The sequence below is a fragment of the Halichoeres trimaculatus genome, unplaced genomic scaffold (genome assembly GCF_033239565.1).
Source record: "Halichoeres trimaculatus isolate MK-OKI-2021-1 unplaced genomic scaffold, fHalTri1.1 fHalTri1_scaffold_12, whole genome shotgun sequence".
Classification (NCBI taxonomy): Eukaryota; Metazoa; Chordata; class Actinopteri; order Labriformes; family Labridae; genus Halichoeres; species Halichoeres trimaculatus.
In genome coordinates this window covers 21,399,511-21,424,900 of record NW_027437190.1, presented here as the reverse complement: position 1 = coordinate 21,424,900, position 25,390 = coordinate 21,399,511, and the positions used below count along the sequence as shown (strand labels likewise).

Genomic DNA, 25,390 nt, shown 5'->3' with positions numbered 1-25,390 from the left:
AAGAAATGGGTACAAGTGTGTGTTTTTTCACATTTTAATCTTCTGTACAATTTTTTTTATTACAAAGCTGGCAAAAAACATGTTGCTGTACAAGAAGTCTGGATTCATCTGCCTGCTACAGTTTGTTTTATAAAATACGTAATAAAAACTCATCTACAATATAAACACAGTTTCATAACTACAAGAGTTCAACAAAACAAATGTACAGACTGCTGACGTACCATCATAGCCAGGTGAACGATATGTCACTTTTAAATGTACAGGAATATAATGAAATGCCATGTATTGAGCTTCATCCATTAAAGTCTTAGTGCTCAGACTCTGAACTCTTTTGTCTTCATCTCTGTGTCCCGACAAACGACATGCAGCAACACGACAACATCAGGCATCACACCGAGGACATCACAACTATGAAGAGAAAAGAAACAAGACAGAAAAATTACAACATATCGATGGGTTTCTGGTGCATTTTCTTTTACAACAGCAAGCTACAACCAAGTTCTATTATTGATTTATGATTCCTAATTTTTAAATATTTGTTCGTTTAGATTTTTAGGTATTTGTTTAAGGAGCTAAAAGCAAACAGTGAAAAAATGGCATAAAGGAACACTGATGTTTTTCAAACTGCAAAAGCTAAGTTGTTGACCATAATACATCTTCTAGACCTAAAGTTTTAAAAAATGTTTTCATTCATCCTCAGTTTTAATGAGCCTCGAGCTCAACAAGAAGACAGTTTATAAAGAAAAGTTGAAAAAAGCAGTGGGGGAGATTTTAAGGAACTTGGTGCATCAAAGATAAGTTTGTTTCACATTTTCTCAGCTGAGACTTAAAAAAAAATGAAGAGAAAAACCACGTCGTTTTTACTTCCTTTGATAGCATGTTCTTTCACAGCCATGTTGAAGTGTCTATGCATTTTTTTATGACAGTGTCAAGTAATTCAAAGTTGACTCTACATTGAAGTTATGATGAGGATAAAACAATGTAATTTCATTTTTTTATTGCTTTGTTTATTGCTGTTTTTATAAGTTCAAAAGTATAAAATGTGGAAGTAATCTTTTTAAAATATTTTTTTCATTGAATATTCACATTTCTAAATTTTTCAAATATTTATTTTACTCCATCAATTTTAGATGTATTTCTTATCCTTTTAGCATTATTTTTCTCACTTTTAATTGGTGTAACTGTTGCCATCACATCCTCTGTTGAAAAGCACTTCAGGCTGCATGTTTTTCTGGATTGAAGGTGATTTATAAACAAAGTTGAGATTTGAGAGTTAAACAATTTTTCAAAAACACAAAACCCATGCAAAAAGAAACTTTACTCCACCGACGCATCACAAAACCTTAGAGGATAGCTTGTAGCAGAGCATGCTTGAATAAAGACACACACAGGCCACTTGACAACATAAATTCCAGGACACAAATTGCACCCTCATGTCAATACGATGCAAAAAGGAAAACAAGAAGAGAACATGACGAAAAGCCAGAAGGATCAAAAAACAAACCACCCTTCAAGACAAGAGCCCTTTAACCCATTACAAGAACCCTCTGCCATGCAGTTCGTGGAAAAGCCACCAAAAGCACATTTTGACACACATTAGTAGCCAGACCACAGGTTCCTCACAGTTGTTAAATAGACGGTAGAGAGCAGCGTATTTGTCCTCTCAGGTGGAATCAGTTACTTACTGAGCTAAAATCCCTCAGCTGTGAGTCAGACCACAGTAGAGAGGCCTACTGCTATAAGAGAGGTCTTGCTCTGGTAAAAACAGAACAGCAGAAAGTTGGTGAGTGGAACTGAGACGCTTCAGTGAATGTCTCACAAATCCACAAAGTCTGACGTCACAACACCTCCTTGTCTAAATGACTGACTACTTAATACTTCCCCGGCCATTCATCTCTCTTCATATGTGTGAATGAATGTGTGAGACAGAGGAAAAAAACACTGCTACAGTTCTGACTGGTCATCTACTTTAACTTTATTGCCCTCAGATAGACTTAAACCTTAAAACTTTCCATTAGACCAGGTATTGGTAAAAAGCTGACCATCATGACTGTGTTTTTGACTCGTGGTTATAAAAAAGAAAAAATCTCTAGCCTTTACAATATGTTGTTTGAATAGCATATCCATAGAAAACTAAATTATCATGCTCTGTAAATTCAAAGAAAAGATGCATAAGTAAAAAAGTGAGTGATATAAAAAACAAAGATCACATCTTTTTGAGTGAAAAGAAAAAATGCTAATAAATAAAGACAGGCATTAAGAAAAAATGGTGAAATCTTTGGTTCTAAACCTTCATATTAAAATATGGTATCTGCTCAATCTTAAATACAGGACTAGAGAGAGTGAGAGGTATGATAAAACTGGGGGTCACTGCTGTTACGCTTCATCCATTACTGTCATTTTCAAAATACATTCAAGACAGTAATGTAAACCTTGATCAGACACTCACTGCTGTGATGAACTTGGTACCCTGAGGTTGGAGATCCTCCTCTTTCTGGAATATGGAGGGTGACATGAGAGACGGGGGAGGCGTGGAGGAGCACAGGAAGGAGGGAGGCTCATTGTTGTTGAAGGAGTCCATGATGATGCTGTCGTGCCTCGGTATGGTGTGGGTGCTAGGCCCGGTTACACTGTCACTGGAATTACACTGGGAGGACGTCTCTGAGCTCTCCGTGACTGTTTGACATCAAAAGACACATTTGTGCCGTTATAAAAAAAACAATACCAAAAAATTTTCTATCTTTTTATTATGAAAGCAAAAACTCAAAAATCCTCTATCAATTTTGTTTGGATTTTTATCTTTTTATCATTCTCTAAATGTGACATCTAACATTTTCAGACTTTGGCAGCTCCTAGTGGTAGCAGCAAAGAAGGCATTCTAACTTAATGATGATTCCCAATCTATTCCTTGATTTACTTTACATAATTCAAAATCATTTTCACCTTGTTGCTCTGTCCTTTTCAATCCTCTTCTTTGCTTTTATCTTATCTAATTTTTTATCGGAAAGAATCCTGTACAGTTAAAGACTGACATGAAGTGGATGAATACTTTTGCAAACAAGTATTATAACTTAATTTATGTTTTCTTTAAAGAAACATTAAAAAGTACAAAAAAAACAAAACAAAACAAAACAAAAATGTCAAAAAGCCTGACCTAAACCTGACATGTGACAGGTGTTAACAAGCCCCAGCAGGCTTACTCCACATGTTTTGAACCTGTCCAAGACTACATGCGTTTTGAAAATCCATCTTTAATACTCTTTCAAAAATATTTAGAGTGCCAGTAGATCCATTCCCTCTCACTGCCTTATCTGGCATCATGCTACAGGGTCTACATCTACATAACTCCAAGAATAATATGCTCGCCTTCTGTACTTTTGACGTTGAAAGACCTTCCTCCTCCTGAATATTCTCACTGGATGAGAGATTATGCAATATGTCAAGCTTGAGAAGATAAGACACTCTCTTAAAGGGTCTGTCTTCAGATTCTATGAAACCTGGAAGCCTTTCTTGATGTTTGTTGAGAAGTTAGGAGCAGAGAGTTTAATCCCATAATTTGTTATACTTCTTTCTAGGTTCGCTAGTGCTAGTGTAGGATGACTGATTAATATAGCATAACATTTGTCCAGTGGGTCGGTAATTGGGTGGGGCTTTCTTTGATTGTTTGTATATCTGTTTTTCTATATACATCTATTTTTCTACTTGTTTTGTATTTTGCAAAACTTTTAATAAATATACACTGATTAAAAAATGTGTCAACAAAACCTTTTCGTAGATGTGCTTATTTATTTAGTTAGACTGGACATAAGTCTATACAGTTTAGTAAAGTTTGAGATATAAGGGTTGAACTGATGTAAAGCAAAATTTTATGTAAAAAAAAAAAAGACACCGCAACGTATAAAAATGTAAAGATATGCTCTGGCAGACTTTGTATGGTGGATTATAAATGGTTCAAATAGTGATTAACATCACTCTTTTACAGATTTTTTAAACAGATTTGAATCTATTTAAATAATTACAAAACAAGATCTATTGTCTGTCCACATCCAAACAGTGTTGTGATGTTTTGCCGTCAGATGTTGTTCATACGAGCAGTTTGATAAAGCTGGATCACAAAAATCCAACTAGAAACTCTCAAAAGAAAAAGAGATATTTTGTATTTGTGTCTGCTGATGGGTTTTTACAGCAAGAGAAAAAAGCTGCTCACTCATGGAGGGTTGGCTCCCACTGTCCTGCTCCAGCTCGTCCTCCTCTATGCAGTCGTACGGCCACTGAGCGAAGGAGGGAACGCTGCTCGTCTGGTATGGATGTGAGAGTGGGTGTGAGGGTGAGGAGTAGAGATGAAGATTGAGTGAGCCCAGCAGTGACGAGGACGACTGGCTGCTGGAGGAGGAGGTGCTGCTGTTGGAGATGGTAGAGTGAGGTCTCTTGAATGAAGTGGCGTGTTCGAACGAGGGCACAGCGATGGACGCTCTGGTCCTAGACTCTGTGGGCAGAGACAGACACAGTGAGCTGTGAGATGATGGGTGGACAGAAAATGACAAGAATGTATGAAAATTTCTGTGGTTGTTGGAGAAAATAATCAGTGCATGGAATCTCCATCACTGTATTTCTGGAAATCTATGAAAGAGAGATAATGTGATGTATTTTTCTGCAGTGTTTACTTTGAATCCTCATAGCTGCAATTGAAATAAGATGTCGCCATCAGGCTGGAATTTAAGTCAGAGAATCTACATGTTAAAAATTCTTAAGAAACTGGGGACAGAACAACTTAAAGAGAGGAAGAGAAGTGATTTAGAGTGTACAAGAAGAGCTCACCTGACCCCTTCATAATATAGTCAATGGCTCTGTCACTGATAGCAGCGTCACTTGGTTTGATGTCCATGAAAGGTTTACTTCCAATCCCCATAGACACCATTTCCTGCATGCGCAACTCTAAATCCAAAAGAAGGTATTTTTAGAGACAAAATCCGTCTTAGACTGGATAAAAGGTTTGAGTGTAAATTCATTACAGAGAGATAAATAAGAAAGAAAATCACCTCTGTTTCTAAGCGCCTGCCTCCATAGAATCTTCCCGATGATGGCGGTCCACACAGCTTTGACCTCTGCAGAGCTGGCCTGCAGGATAAACGTGTCCTGTGACTTCCGTCGACGGAACCAAATCTCAAAACGCAGGCCGCTGTCACCGACATTTTCCGTCATGCCAATCTCAGCAGTCTGAAGAAGAGAGAAAACAAAACGAGTGATTAGACTTTTTAAAAAAGCCTTGAGTAGTGATTAAAAGTCAGTCTGAAATAATGGATTCCTACTTTGAAAGACTGTTTGTAAATGTAAGTGTCGTATTCTCCTTCAATCTTCTTAGTCTTGCTAAAGAGGATGAGGTCTTCAAACAAGAAGACATGACGGAGGTATTTCCTGCGTCCACACCAGACTATGAACTCATCCTGGCAGCGCAGTTGACCCTGCTCTTTTAGGTTCACCTAAAGAGGAAACAGGATGGGTCACATGCGTCAGTAAGAACAATACAATCTCTGCTGGGGATCTGACCTGAGTCTACTGTACTCTGAACAAGATGATCTCACATTTAAAAATACTTCACAGACCTCTGTCTCAGCAGATTTTTTCAATAAAGTAACACAGGATTTATTTTTCATACTGATATCGTATGAATCTTTGTGACAGTGTAAGTATGAGAACAGCTTACATCACAGCCTCGAATGGCATCCATAGCCAGCAGGTCATTGCCATGGCGGAGCTGAAACTTGACCATCTCCTCTGCGGTGCGGAGGTCACTCAGCTCCTGCTCCTGGGACTGGCTACACTCCTTGATCAGGTCTTTGAGCAGCAGTGCATATTTACTCATCCTCTGAATGGGCTTGAGCAGGTAGGAGGCCAAGTCCATTTTATCCCCGAGCTCCATCTGCTTATTCTGGGGAGACAGAACGATCACTGGGTTATCATTCTGAAGACAGTAGGCTACTCTTGCAAATGTGACTTACAAAACTAAAACAGTCAGTCAGATTCCTTTAGCTGTTTACTGTCCTGACCATTAAGGAATTCATGCTGTTCCCTAGTTTTCACAATTAGCTGTTATCTATGCATATATTTTACTCAGCCATAGTTTTAAGATAAAAACGGATAGAGTTTTAAAGGTCTATAAAAGTTATTCTTTCAACTTGACCAAATACATACAAAACTTCTATATTCAGGTACACTGATTATAGCAGTAAAGACAAAGATAATGGCACTGATTTGTCCTTGTGGATAACTCTTGTGCCCCACATTCAGATGCTACAGTCCTCCAAGTGGCCTGGTTTTAATTCCTACCAGTGTGTCCCTATATGTCTCTTCTCCCTGCTCTCTTTTTCCCTGTTTTTCGCTCTATTGACTGCCCTTACCCTCGAGATTTGAGACATGAAGCCTGAAATAAAATCTTGATAATCAAAATAAGAATGAAAAGGAGATTCAATCCTATGGCAAATTTTATGCTTAGCAAAAAAAAAACCAAACAGAAAAAACAAAACAAAACTCAAGCGCCCTCTGGTGGACAAGTCATGCAAAGTTGATGCTTCTTGTGGAGGCCTCAAAATTCCCTCAAATACCAAAAAGTGATGTGATTACACAAAGAATTGAAACTTCCGTTGACTAAAGATTTAAGAATTAAAAACAAGATGGACGTCTGACCCTGCTTTAAAAATGTGTTTATCTTTGTATTGTGAATAAAGTCTAACACCAATATAACTGTTAGAAAATAAATCCATCATCCATCTAAGTTGTTTCTTTTTGTGATACATAAAGGTATTTTCTTAATTTGTTTATTAATATTAGAACTTCAGGCTGAAGTGATGATTGGGTCTCAGTTAAGAGTTAAAATCAGTACCTGCTGCTCTGTGAGCAAAGTGACCAGAGTTTCAGACGCACCTTAAAGAATTCGTTGCCATGGCTGCAGAGCAGAGTGTCAGACTGAGGCTTATTCTTGCTGTACAGAGCATACATTCCAAACTGATCCTCCTGCACACAAGATCAACAAGTTAGGACACTGACTACAGTAAAAAAGTATGCAGACATTTCATTATGCTTTGCCAAACATTATGAATGAGCCAGCAAAGGTCATTGGTGTCATTAATTACACTGCTTAAAGAGTGACAACAAAGGTGTGCAGAGGACAAAAATAAAAGAGTCAGACAGTTTAACCCTAACACACGCTGCCTTAGAAGTTGTTTAGTGAGATGTCGTTAACTTTCAGTCACAGTTTTATTTACAGTCATCTTCACTGACAGAGACACTGGCTCGTAGATTTGATGCTTTTTCATGTCGTGTGTGGACTCAGGAAACTCACATGTCTGAGAAAACAGCTGCTGATGGACAGCGGCGAATGGGCGCATGACTCCAGGTCCTTCAGGAAGTACTGACTGTGGAAGTCCCACAGTTTCTCCACGTTCCCAAAAATGATGCTGCGCTTCCCTCGTAGGTCTTGGGGCAAGTCAAGACGCTCCATCTCTGGGAAATAGTGCTCAATGATGTAGCTGAGGGAGCGGACGTACTCCCTCTCTGTGGAAATCATCTCATCCATGATGTGCTGCACTTTACTGGATAATAAACAAACACTTATGTGAGACTAGGAGTACTGATGATATTTATTTGGTGGTAAATTCTTTATTAAGTGTTAAAATTCCTCACCTGCTCTGCTTTTTTCCATCTCCATCGCTCCGTCTGTTGTGGATCCTGGTGGGTGTAGACATGCTGCGGCTGCGTCCTAATGCAGGACTCGTCACATCAGGTCTTTGCAGCTTCTTCTCCACCGACACATTATTAGTCACCTCTAAACCTTTGATGTACACACCTGTGTAGCCGTGAATATGGCTAACATCTGAGTGGCTGTCTTTCCGTGTCAGTTCGTAGCTCATGGTCTTCTTCATGATCTTCTTCATGGGCTGCTTGCGGAGGCGGGCAGCACCAGAGTAGACGGGCTCCGAGTGGCAGGAGATGGTGGAGTCGACCGTGCAGTCGCTGTCTGTGTCCTCGAACATTGATGGACTGTGCCTCAGCTTGCTGTCACAGTCGGTGGGGAAAGTGAATTGTGTGGAGGAGGAGATTGATCCAGAGGGGCTCCTGGAGAAAGGCTCAGCAGACTGAAGCCTGTTGTCCTCAAAAGTCAACAGCGGCAGTGCCCCGTGTAAACGCACACATGCATTTGCTCTCGACTGTTCTGGAGTTTCAATCTGCTTTTCTGGAGCATTCAAAGAAGTCTCTGTATCTGCATCTGTAGAGTTCGGTTCTGTTGCCAGGGCCTGAGCCAGAGTGTTTTCCAACTGCTGTTTTGTTTGCTGACATTTGTGCCACACTGTGTTCCACTGCTGAAGCTGCTGAGGACTCTCCAGAGACAGCACCATGTCATTGAGGGTGCTGAAGTTGTCCTCAGAGAATTTGGATGCCTCAGTGTAGTAGTCTTGAAGGATCTCTACCACAGATGATGACAGTGTGACTCCTGTACTGTCCAGATTCAGCTGACGGAAATAATCCTGGCAGTGCTCCATCCACTGGTTTACCTACAAATTATAAAGATGGATTAAACACCTTAATTTTAAGTGAGTGAAGCTAGAAAAAAGCCTTTTGTCATCCAGTAAGTGTTATTACTCAAACATTACAGGGTAATATAATATGTTACATGACCGTTAGCTGTTATTTTCTGAAGAGTTTTACTCACTGAGTCATAGAATTTATACAGATTGGCGAGGATGTCCAACTGATTCTTCCTTTTCTCCACTCTTCCCAAGATGTAGCCCAGATGTTGCTTAAAGTCCAGGAGAGCAGAACCTGGAAGGGACTCAGGAGACTCTTTAACCAGTTGTAAGCCATGTCTCTGCTGGTGCTGTCAGGAGAAAGACAAAACTGTTTAACAAAGCTCTGCTGGTATGATAAATAGTGGTGAAGCAAACCAGTGTTTGGTATTTACCACAGACTCCTCCAAAAACTGATCCAAGTCCTTTCTCATCTCCTTTATTTTGGCTACTGACAGAGTCAGAGACTCTAGAGGAATGAGCTGCTTCTCTCCCTCCACACTGAACCACAGTTTGATCTGGAGAAGAAGGATTACTTGTTTGTAAAATAAATGTCTCATTTTGTGAGGAAAAAGTGTGAGTAATGGTGTTTAACTGTTTGAGCTCACCTGTTGTGTTTTCTCCTCAAACCTGCACACCTCCAGCAGACTCTCTAACTGTTTCTGGGACTTGTTGGACAGGATCACAAGCTTATGGACTTCTTCATCTACTTGGTTGTACAGGGCATTCAACATGTCAACAGCATCTCTACATGAGCAGAGAAAACAAGTTAGTTAAGTGTTTTTTCAGTTCCACTTTGAGTGTATTAGTATTAAACTCTGTAACGTGGTGCGGTATTCCTGTTTTACCTGTAGTTTTCATTCTCGCAGGCCTCTTCCTTCCTGATGCGGGCGAGGGCCGTCCCTCCTTCTAATCGCAGTCTGTTAAGCCGTGTGTCTTCCAGGACACACTTCATGAGATGCCTCTGTTGTTCAATCACCTCAGACACCTCCTGATTAAAATATGCACAATGGAAAATAATTTCAAACAGCTTCATGTCACACCCAAAACAAATTCTTCTCATATTAAATGAGCTATAAAAGCACAGATGTCTTTGAAGTAAACCAGAGAGCACCCTGAACTCTTAAACAGGGCCAGCAGAGCCTTTGTGTCTCAGTGGAGACTCATAAATAAGGAGGTCAGACTGCCTGCAGGGGGTTAGTCTAACCTTAGCGGTCTTCAGGTTGCCACTGTTGCTCAGTGTGCTGATAGACTCGTGTAGAGATGCGATGGCTGCATTACAATTGCTGGCAAATGGTTCAATTTTCTGTTCAAGGGAGAAAAATACGACAAGTGATTATTAATTCTTCAACTGAAACTCTTCTATGCTCCTAATGCAAATGGTTTTTTCAGCTTTATCACATGCCCACCTGTCTAAAGTGTATCCAGTGATGGTGGTCGTAGTGGAAGGTTCCCTCAAGGTTTTTTGTGAGCTGGGTTTGATCAATGTGCTTCAGCAGAGCTTTCAGAGAGGTCAGCGTCTCGGTCTGCGACAAAGAAACACACAAATGCACACGTGTCACCCTGAACATCTCATCTGTCCTGCTTCAAATATACAGCTGCTCTTAAAAATTTTCTGGTTGAAGGCACCGTACTTGCACTCCTGTAATATTTCACCATAATGAGAAATTTAACGGAGGTGTAATGGTCAGACCAAGTCGCCTCAGTGCTATGTTCACAGTAACAGAGGCGTTAGAATAGAATAGAATAGAATAGAATAGAATAGAATAGAATATAACTTTATTGTCATTATAACAAGTACAACGGAATTGAAATCACAGCAGCAATCAAGAAACAAAAGTAAGAAAGTGTGTAGAAAGTGCCAAAAGGTCCATAAGAAAATAGATGATGACAGCTTGTCCATCGTTCTCCAGTTCAGCCAGCCTCCACCTCCACAGGGTCCAGGACTGAGCTTCTTCAGTCATGATTGCTAGGCACTGCCCTGTTGGCTATGGCTGCCTTTTGCAGCAGCTCTCTCTTCTTTGTCTGTTTCTTGTAATTTTTTTGTCTCTTTTTTGTAATCTTTGTATTTGGAGTGGATCATATGGCTCATTTGTTGGTCATGGACACAAAACTTTTTGTGTCTTCAGTGATATTTTGACTACTTTTTCTCCTGTGTTTTTCTTCCTACATGTAACCATGGCTGCATTGTTTACATTTGAACTCAGCTGTTAGCAGCCTGTAGCATGTCAATGCTAACTGGTGTAAGGCCTGATGTCTTCCCACAAGGTGAGGAGAAGGAGGTGAGGACGATGTGCTGGTTCTCAGGTGTAAGCTAAGAAGTGAAGACATGGACCTGTCCTTCCATCCATCGTTATTGGGAACGTAAAATCTATAAGATCAATAAGATGGACGAGCTAGCCATGCTAACCCAGCAACAGAGGGAATACCAGAGGGAAGAGTAGCATTATGCTATTCACAGACATGGCTGACAGAGCTAACACCAGACACCAACACCACATTGGAAGAGCTTCACCTGCTGTGACCAGACAGGACACAGAAGACAGAGATGGAGCACTGTCTTGTGTATGTCTGAGTATGAATATGTGAGGAACCTGCTGTGTTTACCTTTTGTGTAATGACAATGATGTTACTCAATGTAACACATACAGGGATACAGCTGAAGGTAGGAATTAAGATGGCACAGTGGGATATAATGATACTGTGAGATCAGCATGAAGAAGAAAGGCGAAATGACGACACAGTGAGAGTATGTTTTCCTTTACTTTTAATATCAAAAAGGGCTGGTTAATGCTGCATACTTGGTTGGTTACGCACATTTTGTCTCTCCTTTATTACACTTAATTCCTCATACTTAAATAAGAAAATGTGTTTTTGTCCTGATGTTTCCCTCCAGAATTGAAAATAAAGAATCTAAAAAAACATAGGACCAGTAATGTCACACACTAACAATTTCAGCTGTGTCGTCATTGCTTCCTCTGGTGCGATTTAATATGACTCATCTGATCTAAGTCCAGTGCGCATGAGGATTTATTAAATCTTGATTGCTTGTTCTCTTTCTGTGTGCTTTTTTTCTGCAGCAGCAGCAGCATGACTAAACAGAGGAAGCTAGTTGTGTTGTGCTTAACGCTTAACTACAAAGTGGTGCACAAAAAAGAGCCACAGATATGCACTACAAACACACCCAGCTGAGACACACCTTGTGCTGGCAAATCCAGAGCAGGCCACAAAATTCAGCACAGACAGCCCAAAGTGTGTTATATAACAAACACTAACTTATCTTTGTGTGAATGTGCCACATAAAAAATACTTTCAAGCTCTCAATAATATGAATTCATCATTGGATAGCTGGAATCTTCATTTACCTGTACATGGATGTCCCTCTCAGGTTTGGCTGCTGCCTCCTTGTCCATCAGGAGCAGAACCGAGTAAAGTGCATTTGGTACTAAAGCCTGGAAAACATTTACAGTCAATTAAAATGAGTTAAATAACATGAGTATTTCATGTACATGAGTTCAGCATGTGTTTAACATGTGTTTAGGGTGACTTAAAATGTATGTCTTGTGGTTTACAGAATTAACATCCTTGCATCAGTACGAAACTCCTCATTATAACATGATGATGTGTCTCTTGTAAGTCAGCTGCAGCCTGCCTGCTCCCAGCGTGTGGTTAAAAACAGACAAGTAAGCACAGGCTTCTCCACAGGAGCCTTGAGGCAAGCCTTTTTCACAAAAATGTCTTAGAACTGCAGCCACCACACATTCGAAGGTGTGCCTCTTTAAGGAACCAAACGGTGTAAGAGACCAAGAAACAGAACAATAAGAAAAGTGTAAGGAATGCTGTCGTGTAATAACTCTTTGAAGAGACATGACATTTAAGCTCAGGGGACAACAGAGGTGTAGGCAGGGCCTGAAAACCCTTTGGGTGTGTGTTGGAGGGTAATTACATATTGTCCACTGTGGGCTCACCTGCAATTCAGACAGAGATGACAACAGAGCTGGAACCGGCGGCTGCCTTCTGCTGTCTATTACAACAGAGAGACCTTGATCACGCCTGTCTTTCCTGAAATCCAAGTGTAACATTGTAAGTGTGTTTTCTGACACGGACAGCTGATTGTGTTCACAGTAATACCTGATTTAACCAAAGCACAGAGATAAGAAATAAAATTTGTGATATTTGAACAACATTTTAAGTCAAACAATGGGATAAACTTTTTGTATAAACTGCTTTTACAAAGAAAATACAGTGTGTAAAGAAATTGCAGCTTTTTTCATTGATCTATACATGATGAAAACAGCTGGAGTCTTCACAGACATGGTAAACAAAAGATAACAAATATAGAACCCCTGAATGGGACAGAGATCAACCACCTCGGGCATAATGTACAGGTGTGATATTTACTAGAGTTATTTTTTACACGGACAAATAAAAGTGTGTGCGACTTACCGCAGCGTTGAGTAGTAGTAGCCCAGTAAACAGGTGAGGTCACTAACAGAGCAACTCTCACCTGCCCACACCTGAGCTCTTGTGCACACCTGCAGGACTGCCCTCCCACTGCGATCTCTGTTTCCTGAAAGAGGGGAATACAGATGATGGGTGATTTACAAGAATCTTTAGGCTTCGAGCGGTCAAGTGTTAAAATACTGATGATCCTCGAAGTCAAAATTTCTTGATTCAAACAAAAACTGGTTAAGTAATCAAAAGATAAGATGAAACATGTGACCACATGTATTAGACATGAGGTATATCATGATTCAAGAGAGGTTTAAAGGAAGGGCCAACAAGTCACTTAGCATCTGAGTATCTGAGTATCATAAACTGAAATTACCCATTATTTGGCTCTAGCAACAAAAAAAAAAAAAACATCTACATATCAAATTCACAATCTGAAAGAGAACATTACTGTTCACTAGATGACTTTTAAAAGCTTTTAAAAGGAGAAAGAAAAGAGTAATTATGAGCTGTTCAGGATTTCTTTACCTGGCAGGATCACAGCACCCGACGTTAGCAGTTCTTGATTGACCTCTGACACCAGTTTCGGGAGCGCTGTGATGCTCTCATAGGAGCAGCTGGATCCTGAGGCCAGCCTGATGGCCGACCCATTGGCAGATTTAGGACTGAGTGACTCATCTGCACTGTGTCTGTGCCCCCTGGTATCAACACTGATGCTGTCATCGCGGTGTCCTGTAAAGATAAATTTAAACAGTGATGAACTTTCAGTTACAGAGCAAAAATAGAAGCTTATTTTCACCTCTGTATATTTTTTGACCCAGTTGTAAAACCTCATGTTTATTAGTGGCCAGAAAGGTGAACTCTAGTTGTGAACTCACACTGACTCATCACAGAGACCAGGTTTCAGCGAGGCTGACTCATCCTGAATTCTGGCATTAACAACTCGTATTTCTTCACACTCCTCTTCTCTTCAGCCGTTCATACCTCAGAGCTCTGTAACAAGAATGCTGCTTCTTGGCATCCCAAAGAGGTGCAACATTTCAGACTTGATTCAACAAAGCCTAATTTGAAAGTTTATCACTGCATTACTGCACACACCTGACTGAGAGAGTTTCAGGCTGGGTAATGAGACAGAAAGAGACAGCTCTAGGTATTTGGTTGATATGATTGTCAGGTGAAAGTGTGCCAACCTCTCAGCTTTGGTTGCCATGTTTGTTGCCCACTATCTCTTAGTTGCACTGTTTTGACTTGAGAATGACATCAGCAGTTGGCTTGGTCCAAACTTGGGGCTGACGCACAATGAAAACAGGATCTTCCAAAACATCAGACACACAGACACTAAACTCACCACAAACATGAAGTCGCATCAGGCCTTCAAACACTCTCACTTTTTTGTGATCACCTGTTGTGTGTTGTCTTTTTTTAGACAGTTTGAGGCCTCTGGTATTGTTCTGTTCTGTTCTGTGACAGTAAACCCTCCCAGCTCAGCCTCTTTTGTCTTCAAACAGTCAATGCGTTTCCTGTGCGACTGTGTAGCCAGGCTTCTGTGTGCTGCATGTTTCCTAAAATGCTTTGTTGTCAGAGGAAGTGACAAATAAAGAGTTAAACCTCCTCAGTATTGTCCTGTGTGAAGGTATGTTTAAGTAGTGTTTGAGGGTCATACTTTTCAGCATTAGGAGCTAATTCTGCAGTAATGATTAACTATTTAAGTAACCCACATGGAGATAAAATTCAGATGATGTGCTGCATGTTTTGACATTGCAGTTTGATGAGTCTGAAGAGTAATTTTCACCTTGAGGTTGATTTTAGGATGATGTAAATCAGTGCAAGTTAAGTCTTGCATTTCTGAACTCAGAGGACCCTAACAAAGATTAGAGTGCAGACTGAAAGGCTTCTTTTTTCCATGGATCCCTGGTGGCTGATTGATTCACAAAGGACACTTTTGTGGTCGAGGCAACCTATCTGGGATCAGTGCAGCCCCCAGTCCCAACAGCACTCATTGGGTCATCTCATTGTGGGATGTTGGGGTCCCTGTGGTTGGTTAGTTGACAGGGTTTACAGGATCCTTTGTTGCCTTTGAAATGTTGTTATGGGAAACCTGCTCTGCAACAGCTGAAACTCAGTCCCCTCTGAGGTTGATCTCAGAAACATGACACTGATGTGAAAGTAACACTGTACATGTGCTGATTCATGTTTACTTCACAATTTAGCGAAACACTGACATGACTACCTTGATTTTAAAAAGCAGTACTGACAGATGTAGCTATTGTGTTTGATTATGCAAAGACATTTAATTAGCACTGCCATTTTTCTTCTCACATTTAAGAATAATCTGTTTTCTAATAACAACAACGACAACAGCACCTGGATGGTGCTCACATGGTAGCATGTACCTGGAGCCACCCGTGTGAAAATACCTCAAAAACGAGTTAAAAGAAAACATCAGGTATGATTATGATTCCGTTTCCAGGGTGGGGCCATACCTGTTCCCCAAATGTGCCAAAGAATACACAGGGGCTCTAAAAGAAAAACAATCCGTCACCACTGTCAGCGTCAAAGATTTGAGCTGTACTCATGTGATGAACTGTTGTAACCAGTCCTGCTGCAGGGTACGTTGACTACACACCCCGATGAGCTGAATTATCTACTACAGAGTGAAACTTGATTTTCACACCCTTAGGTTGTCTTATTCGATAAGTGAGAACCAACACGTCATGCAGTAAAACAAGTCAACCACTGTTGGAGGAGAACACGCTTCAAAAACTGCAGTTTTCCATTCTGAAGGGGATTACATCACTGAGACAACATTAATGTTATGTTATTCAGGAAAAACTGATACTGTATGAGGATGATTGTCATACATTCAGAAATTTACTTTGGAAATCTGTGTTAGTGATAATATACACACTTCACCAAAGAAAGGAGTATGACAAAGGCAATGAGACTCGGGTCCAGAAGTGCTCTTTGACATATTAAGCAATCAGGAGTAGTGTATGAATATCTTCAGAATCATGGAGTATAAACACCGCACAAGTATGTTAAAATTACTAACAAGGTCCATAATAGTTTTTATGTGTGAGCAGCTGTTTTTTCAGCTGGCTTTGTACAATTTTAGTTTCAGTCAGCTTTTATATTGCTGCCAGTATACATGTTTGAAAATAAATGCGTAATGTGATTCATGTATAGAGTAGAAATTAAAAAAAGGATCTTTACAGTAAGTGGAGTAGCAGAATGAGACACAAAAGGATGCACATATATATTGAGTGCAAGATATCACTGCGTTACTTAATTACTGTACTCAAGTAAAACTATCAGGGTATCTGTCCGCACCGTTTTTCATGGTGATTCCATGCAGTGCAGCAACACGTACCTGGTTCCTCTTTGCTGCTTCTCCTCTCAGATCCAGGAAAAGCTGCTTCAATATCCAACTTCCCAAATCGAAGAGCGTAACCATTGATTAGTTTTTTTGGGGAGATGCTTGTGGATCCTCCAGAGGAGGATCGTTCTCTGTGACCTTTGACCTGTCCCGCCTTGTTAGTCCTTTCCAGTGACTTTGAACGTCTTTCAGCCCGCCTCTCTGCGCTCCTCAGCCCCCTCTGTAAGTAAAGTAAAGGTGTGCTGGGTCTTGAATCATCACCACTAAGCCAGCCCCGGCTGCCCAGCCTGCGAGATAAGAGATCTCTGGAGGACATGCGGGTGTCTGGGCTGCTGCCTGGTGTCACGGTCTTTTCTCTTAGTCGAGCACTGTGCTCTGAGTTTTCCTCAAGGATGGATTCAGAGCTGGACCCAAGGCTCATGGGGTTCTGCAGGGCCTCCATGTAAGACTTCCTGAAAAGTCTCTTGCTCTCAAATGTTACAGAGTCCCTCGAGAGGCGTCGTCGAGGGCCTGGGTTACTAAGGTCTGTACTAAAAGAGAGCATCTTGGACCCTGGTCCTGGCTCCCTTTCACTGCTTTCCTCGCTTCCTTCCCTAACCTGCTCCTCTTCAGTGGGTCCTTCGATTTTAATTAAGGGTGGAGCACTGGCTGGTGGACTGACATCAGGGGTCACACTGCCAGCTTCCATGTGGTGCCTGTTTGGGGAGGCGGGCTCAGAAAAGATGGAGTCTCCCTGAGAGTGCAGGGACTCTCTGGAGCTGCGTCGGCTGTCCAAAGTCCCCGTGGAGCCACTTGTGCTGCAGGTGCTGAGCTGGCCACGGAATCCACTTCTGCTGCATTGCATGATGGCGTCTGAGGGGCTTTTGACAAAAAGGGGGTTGACCACGTTCTTCAATGGCGTCCTGAAAACAGCTGTACCAGTGGTGAGCAGACAGTTCTGTAGCGGCTGCAGGTTTCGGTCTCGTGTTACATTCTGCAGGAACTCAGCTGTGAAGACGCTGCCATACATGCTCTCTGCGATGGGGATTTCTGTAATGGCCTGCCCACTGGTAGACAAACATTTTATCACAAGCTTTGCAGTCTTTCGACCTAAAGGAACTACTTGTAAGTAGAAGTCTCCTTGCTTTAGTCGCACTTTGTGCAGAGGGGCGATCTGGAGGACAACTTTCTCGTGGATGCAGAGAGGCCAGCCCTCATGATAGAAGAGCAATCCTCTGAACCTCACCTGAGAGAAAACAGAGAGGTTGGTCATAAAATATTATTATTTAGATGTATGAGTCATGGCTCAGCTGTGGTACAACTTGCATCATTACAACTGACACCTGCAAAACCGTGTTCAAACACATGTTTAACTCTAATGCAGAGGCAAGATGTTTTCATCGTACACTGCAGATGAATCACTGTCAGTGACTGCTCAGCTACAGGAAAACCTGTCTGATCAGGCCTGGTTTCGCAGCAACCACAACACAAATCTTCACTCTGACGTAGTAAAAAAACAAACCCTCAGAGCAAAGAAACTGATCTCAAGACATGGCTTGTTTCATTTGTTATGTCAAGGTAAAGGCTGGGGATGTGATCTCTCTCTGAAGCCTCTCATATTGCCCACACTACAAAGACTGCCATGGAGGACCAGCTTGTCTCAGGGGCTAAGCTTAGGTGAAACTATTACACTGTGGCTATCGTCACAGTGTAATCACTGCTGAGGTGAATACAAAGGAGTTAAGTTTCAGAGCTTTGAGTGCAGAGTCTTTACACACAGCAATCAAAGTGTATGGGAGAGAATACAGAATTTCACTTTGGGGCCTTTTGGCAGCTTTTCAGACAGACTACAGTTTCCCTCTCTTTGTCTATTTGGAGAAAGATGAATGCTTTCAGCCTGTTTTCCAAACAATACTCAACACTGTTCCAGTCTGATGCTTGACCTTCACACTCAAGATATTCACACATTTACACATTCTTTATTCACAAACAAGTTGTCTGATTGCTTCAGTACTACTCTATGATTTTAGTTTATTATATGATGCCCTTGTTTTTCAACCTTGTGCTTCATAAAGATTTGTATCCAGCTGCACTGCAGAGTATCACCACAGTTTGTTCTAAAGAAGTCTCAGGATTTAACTGACTGCTGCAAACCAACAAATACTCACACAGGTTTCTTGTTGAATGATCTGTAGGATCCTCTCTGTGGGAACAAGGAAGTCAATGAAGCAGCGGAGGCCGTCTCCTCTGTACTGCCTTTCCACCACACTGAAAAGCTGCCAGAGGACAGTGCTAGCAGTGGCACTGAAGGGTCGGTACAAGGCCGACAAGGTGCTCTGGATACAGTTGTCCAAAGACTCAGGGTCCTAAAGGAAAGAGAGGAACTGGATTAGGTTGGATGCCTTGAATCGGGGAAAGTGGGTGCTAAATATTACATGATTACAAACCACATCAAAGCTGTTGCTCATAAGACATTCCCTAAACATCAAGCATAAAAACACTCAACAGATTTGGCTTGAGACACTTGGAAACAAAGTAATGTCAACTTCATTGGATTTTAATAACTTGGTGAGAATACAGCATGCAGAAAGGATGGCCCAAGACAGATTGTTTTAAGTTTGAAGACATGAACTAGTGAAAAAAATGTGAACAGTAGTACAGAAAATGCTTATTTAGGCAGAGAGGTCACATTTTACCAAGGGTGTGCTGAAATGCTCTTTTGGGCTGTGTAGGGTGCAGAGATCTTGAAGCTAAATGCTATGGCTTGATCTATTAGCCTACCCAGAATGACAATGCTAACACACTCATATTTAGCAGACCAATGTCCACTATGTAAAAATGTACAGTCTGGTTTGTTAATTAGACATGCACTGATCGATCGGTGACAATTTCCTTGCTTTTGGGGGTTCAGTGATTGGCCCATCCTTACATATGAAACTGATCTTATTTACCTCTGGGAAGGTCTGAGACCTAAAACTCAGGACTCTTAATTGGTTGTTTAAGTTAAAACATAAAGATTTTATTGTTTCACAGGTATTGTTCAATGATTTTCAATAAAATAAGATTGGAACATTAAAGGTATATGCTGTCAGTTAAAAAAAATAGAAAAAAAAATTGGTATCGGCCCAAATTGGTCCTGGCAGGTCAGGCTTTTTAGTGATGGTGATTGGCCAAAAAATTGTGATCAGTGCATCCCTGATATTTTTCAACCAACACAAAGTGAAATCTGACAGATTTTATAGCAATCAATCTGACCAAGCAGGATATTCATTAAAACATGACCCATGAGATCAGTTTAAAGAAATATAGACAGTCACAGAAGTCAAAGAGGTTTTCCTCAGGGATGCACAAAAAAGTTGAATACGTGTAGTGCAACTTCAACAACATAACTGGGCTTTGTTTTTCACACTGCGTGTGAATTTGAAATGTATTGAATGTGAGGCTGCTCATGCACTTTATCGCCTGATAATGATTCAACTCGGCCAGACAGTCAGGAAGTTTAAACATGACAGGAAATGACCACCATGATGGTCTTTCCATCAGAGAAAGGGGAAACACCTGGTGGGGGTGACGTCACAGTCAGTGGACACAAACAGCAGAACTGGAAAGTCCACACTGGACTCCAGTTGTTGGTGGGATTGTGCTGTGATAGCCACAAATAACACCTGTCATCACTGACTATTAACTGACCCCTCTATAACCCAGGCCACCACCACCTGTCCCCACCAAAACAAATGACATGTCATGCACTGATAGCTACAACTTTTCCCAGTCTGATAGTCCTGGATGAGGTTGACCTTGTGTTGTAGTTGTGTTCACGGTTCTTGCTATGACCCCCCCTCTCAGCAGTGGGAGCCAAGGCCAAACATCCCTCAGCTATCTGTCCTTTCCGAGTGGAACACAACTGTGCAATAGAGACATCTGCCTCCAGTGATAACCACACAGATAGACAGCATTGCCAGGGAAAGTCCAGCACGATGACAACTGTGTGCCATACTGAGGAACGTGGGGGGTCAGGACGCAGCTCCTCATTGCTACTTGAATGTCTATTCTGCATTTGCATGACAATATGTGTGTGTAAAATAGAATGCATAGAAAAAGTTATCGCCCAGGGAATTCACCCTGTCAGACAGCCCGTGTTTCACCCTTTGTAGGAGCTGTCCTGTTTATCTAAGCAGCTAAGGACCATCAATTAGAGGAGAGCAAGTACAGTTCAGCGCATTGGTACACATGCCACGACTCAACTACAAGGCGCTCATTGTGCACTCCGCCTCTCTAAGTGCTATGTGCTGTACAGTGCTTGAGCCCTGAAACAAAACGCCCACCTCCATTAGTAGCCCGCCTGCTTTTGGTGAGACAAAAATGTCTCTGGGCATTAGTCACTGTTACACCCGGGAGGAGAAGAATAACATGGTGTTTTATTGGAGGAAAGCTAACAATGGGAGGAAAGCCCTTGCTACATACTGTAGTTAGCGCACAGCAGCAAGTTTCTCCTCAGGTTCCCAAAGCATTAAAAACCCTGTAGTGTTACCAGGGGGAGTGTTTTAAAAAATAATTCAATCAGCATATGAGAAATTTGAGCTCCAATGTGTGTAATTCAACATGTTGCAGAAGGGCAGCAGTCTGGTGACCAAAATAACAGAGATGCTATTTTTAATGCTAAGGTTGGGAGGCTTATGTGTAGGTGCAATGTTTACTGCTTTCTTCCAGGTTGTACTGCTAAATGTGGTAAATATGACAAGCTTTGATTCTTTATATGAATTGGCAAATAAAAAACATGCAAAGTTAAAATACAGAGGGACAATAAGAAGCCATTTTAGAAGTTAAAAAACACATCTTAAAACCTGGACAACTGCTAACTATTAGCATTCAGCAGATCCCTAAGACTGTTCGCTAAAAAGTACTTAAATGTAAATGTAGCCATATTAAACACTTAGACAAAACAAAGGCATTAACAAAGATTATATTAACATGCATTTGGTCTTGGTGACATTTCCCATTGTTTTCTGGAGAGGAGTTATCAAGCTAAATGGTTGCCTTTTAGAAAAGACTCATCGGATGGTTGGTCAACCTAGCATCAGTTACAGCGTACCCAACTATCCGTCCAATCAGCAAACTTATGCATAACACTTCACCCTACTATCGCCAAAATGGGTGAGTTATTAAAAAATTCAACCTCCAAGTGGACACTTAAGGAATGGAATTTTGTGCACACTTTTGTGTAAGCTAAGCTAACTGGAGACTTAGCTGGTAAGTTTACCTTATAGGTATTTTGACAGCAGTTTTTACATCAGTGATCTTCTCTCTTTTTACTGAATTAGGGGAACAGTCAGAATGAGAGTTGGATTTCCAAAGTCTAAGCAATTAAGTAACAAAACTTTGAAGTATATAATACTAACAACACTTAAACCCTCCCACCCTCAGTGCAACATGTAAAGTGGAATGGTCACTGTGGGAATCTGGTGGGTGTGATCAAATTCCAAAACAAGCCTTTCTTAACAATAGCTTCTTAACAAAATGTTTACATCCAAAGGAATGGAAAATACAAATTACAGTACCCCTCTGTAGTAAATGTCTAACAATAGGTACAACATGCAGTCTTTAGCTGTCTATTGTTGGGGAGCTTTTCAGAAAAGTGTCACCTGGAAAGTGGGAAACATATCTGCATGTCTCAGCAGAGTGCGTGAGCGTAGCCACCAAAGTGGAGCTCCCTATCCGCTCGAAACCACAGAGTGCAGTGCAGTGTGTATGGTTGTGTATGGTTGTGTATGCGTAGCCCTCAGACCCTCAGACAGGACAGAAGCAGACTGGGAAGTTCCACTCTTTTCTGATGCCAGGTCTCTATGAGCGGCCGCCTCTGTGATGGAGGACTGAGGTGGTAATTAATGGCTTCAAGCTCCAGGTGGGATAGCTTTGTCAGAGCTATGTGTAAACCAGCTGTTCAGAGGTTACACAGAGGAAGAGACTAGGATCAACAGTAGGGGATTGGTCTTTCAGTGAAACAGGAAACTAACAGGAGGCTTGACTTGTTAAAACTGGGAGACTTTACTCCGAGATAGTCAAGTTTTATTATTACAATGCAAAGGGTGGGTTGCATGCCACTGAAAAGCTGTTGTGTTTTCTGTTTCAAGTAAAATACATACAAAGATATCAGCTATAACCAAGACAAATGATTCATTACTGTCTACGTGCATCACACAACCAAACAGAGGAACATAGTGTGGAAAGGAAAGGAAAAGGAAGGGGTGTATGGCAAAAAATGAAAAAGAAAGAAAAAGCGAGGAACCTACAAAGACAGAGAGAGTGAGTAAGAGGTGGTCACTGACACATTTAGTGGGTCAGGGACACAAAAGGCGCTGCCTACCAGGCCTCCAGTGGAGCATGAAGCCACCAGGGGAGTGTAACAGGAGAGCCCTGGAGCCCCCATACAGACAGCTCACTAACCAACCTGCTAACAGCCTCAAAAGCAGCAGCCTGACAAAGGCTACAGGTTGAACAGAATACTGCCAGGTGCTAGGGTACTAACAAAGAAGCTGAGTGAGACCTCAGTCTGATTCAGCTTTTGATCCCAACCAGTGGAAATCTTATCTCATGAGAGGAGAGACATGAGGAGAGAAGGTGGGACGGGGAGAAACAAGACTTGAACTATAAAATCAAACTAAAACTCAATAACATCGGCTTATCTATGTGGGTATGAACCCCGAAGAATCCCAATTTTAAAATCAGCTTTGCTAAAAGTAAATGCTGTAATGTTATCTCAACAGATAAACTTTAACCCTCAGAGGCTCAAACTGACTGTGGGACAAACAATGAGGTCTGCGAGGTGATGGATCAACTATAATGGAAGTCTGGTGGTGATAAACTGGCCCACCCACTTGTCTACAGCAAAACCTTTTCATTTATACCCTGCGTTTACACTCAGTCAGGCCGTGCAGCTACTACTAAGACGAACCGTTCGGTTGGTAATGATTGATTTGAGGTACTTTGTAAAGTGTTCAGCCAAGCCATACATTTTAACGTTGTGAGTAAGGTGAAAACAAACAGCCAATGTTAGAGACTTCTATGCTCGTTATCAGAGACATAATTTGTGTGGACATGCTAAAACTAATGACCTTGTCCGACAGGATGTAAACAACACTGACAGGATAGAGTTCCTGAGCAGCCCTAAAAGACCTCACTGACCCTACGGGTAGATGTTGTTCGCAGCAGACTCAAATTCATGTGTTTGGTCAGGTCTGTGTATAAAAGAATCCCCAACAAGAGGGAACCAAGTGAATGGGGGGTCTTCAGCCAATCAGAGCAGTGATGAGCAGTGACAGGAAAGACAAAGGAGACTAACAAAGGACAGAGAGGGTAAATATAGCATTGGTGCATACCAAAACAAGTGGGAGGATGATAAAGGAAACTGACTTATCAGAAAGGATACAAACTTGTGAATTTCACTGAGCCTTGAAAGGATAAATAGCATGCTCATGAAATCTTGTTTACAATCTTTTCAGTGTTTAAACAGCTATTATCTCACCAATGCTGATAGTTGTGAGACCAAAAAATTACAAAATAAACCTTATTTGTCTTTCACCAAAAGTCTCTCTTTCGTTTCCCTGTAATCAGTTGTAATGGACATTCAACAGGTAGGGAGCCTGTTGAGGAGTTATTATATTACAACAAAACTCCTGATGGCCTCCAAAGGGAACACGGAGAAATGAAAACAAGTGTGTATCTAAGAAAAGAAGACACAAAAACCAAAACATTTACAATCTGGGATTTTTTGTGTGACCAGAAAGGAAGGCCACGAGTTAAAAGTGAATAAAAATGCAAAAAGTCATATGACAGCAGTGTTGTAGTGCCAGATCAGCACAACTGCTCTACTACATTACCCTCTCACTAAGTCTGTGCATTGACAGCTACCTGCTTTGTTTTGGCTACAGAGAAAGAAGTCAACATATCAGCTGTCTACAAGCTGAGACAAAAACATCCATCCCGTGAATGCACACAATTACACACAGACACACACACACACACACAGAGCACAATTGCTTTAAGTTCCCAGGAAGCCAAGTTTACTCTTAACATTAAAAAAGGAAACAAACATAAAAACCCACAGACAGAAAAAGACACTTCCTAAGAGTCACAGGGTAACATAAATCCAGCTCCTACCTTAATGCTCAGGTAGTTGTCGTAACTCCGGGACTTTGCTCTGGAGTGCATTTTGCCCAGTGACAGCATTTATGCAGCAAACAATACACAACATGTATGTGTCATAAACTCCAAGTGTTAAAATCCAGCGTACGATCCTCCCTGTGAGTCATTGCTGTGATATCAACAGGTCCCTTGTGTTTGCTGGCTCCCTGTTCCCTCTGTGTGCTGCGGTGCAGGCAGCTGGAGCAGACTAAACTCCTGTCGGAGCGTGAGAGAGCCAAAGCGCTAGCTTCCCCGTCACTTACCCTCCCAACCTCCCTCCAGCACAACCTCCCCCACCCTGCTGCTGCTGCTGCTCTGCTACTGAAGCCTCCTCCAGCTGTGAATAATGCACACGGTTGCAACTTCAGGCTCCTCATTCAGAAATAAAAAAAAAACAAAACAAAAAACACTACCTGACCATCGCCCTAAGCCTCCACCCAGCAAGGGGTTGGACTCTGACAGTTCTCTCTGTCCCTCCTGACCCCTTGCACCCCTACCTCCACAAGCAGATCCCCTCCACCCCTCCTGCTGCAAAGGTCTCTCTTTGTACTAACAATACAAATGGACTAGGGTTTCAGCTTATTCTGCTGCTTTTCAAAGGGAAAAAGAAAGACATCAGCAAAGGATTGGTGGTTCAGGTCAGTCACTACAATGCTGCTCCCTTAAATACTGTCAGGAAAAAAACCCAATCCTTTAGCTGTCCCTTAAATCACCAACAGCCTCCTGTTACATCAGACAAATATGGCATCTCAAAATGTCTCTTCAAAACAGGTTGTGTTTGACTTCAATAAACTCATGAGATCACATTCTTTAAGGATGACTTCTGAAAAACTCTCACGGG

General features: G+C 41.5%; 1 protein-coding gene across 2 annotated transcripts; it reads right to left on the bottom strand.

The window, feature by feature from the left end:
* Nucleotides 1-73: 73 nt before the first annotated feature.
* Nucleotides 74-24,741, bottom strand: plekhg4b (pleckstrin homology domain containing, family G (with RhoGef domain) member 4B). 2 transcript variants are annotated; one of them, XM_074683450.1, is made up of 24 exons: nt 24,526-24,741; nt 18,537-18,734; nt 16,384-17,614; nt 13,542-13,745; nt 13,008-13,131; nt 12,530-12,623; nt 11,927-12,013; nt 9,971-10,087; nt 9,769-9,867; nt 9,410-9,552; nt 9,170-9,308; nt 8,957-9,079; nt 8,708-8,872; nt 7,681-8,549; nt 7,340-7,589; nt 6,922-7,011; nt 5,705-5,929; nt 5,310-5,480; nt 5,040-5,217; nt 4,819-4,935; nt 4,208-4,486; nt 2,450-2,676; nt 1,686-1,755; nt 74-408 (listed from the first exon to the last, which is right to left on the bottom strand). In XM_074683450.1, exons 1-23 carry the CDS (start codon nt 24,592-24,594, stop codon nt 1,711-1,713), a joined length of 5,244 nt encoding a protein of 1,747 aa, XP_074539551.1. In that variant the 5' UTR covers nt 24,595-24,741; the 3' UTR covers nt 74-408; nt 1,686-1,710. The 2 variants fall into 2 exon arrangements, with proteins under 2 accessions (XP_074539551.1, XP_074539552.1); XM_074683451.1 differs by lacking the exon at nt 1,686-1,755 and having other exon boundaries at nt 75-408.
* Nucleotides 24,742-25,390: the final 649 nt, after the last annotated feature.

Bases quoted from the DNA above. Each gene is read 5' to 3' on its own strand.
- plekhg4b (XM_074683450.1), bottom strand. From the start codon at position 24,594: ATGCTGTCACTGGGCAAAATGCACTCCAGAGCAAAGTCCCGGAGTTAC. The intron at 12,624-13,007 runs GTAAGTCGCACA...CTTGGATTTCAG, and splicing joins TACTACTACTCAACGCTGCG to GAAAGACAGGCGTGATCAAG. The intron at 4,487-4,818 runs GTGAGCTCTTCT...CTCTGCCCACAG, and splicing joins CTATATTATGAAGGGGTCAG to AGTCTAGGACCAGAGCGTCC.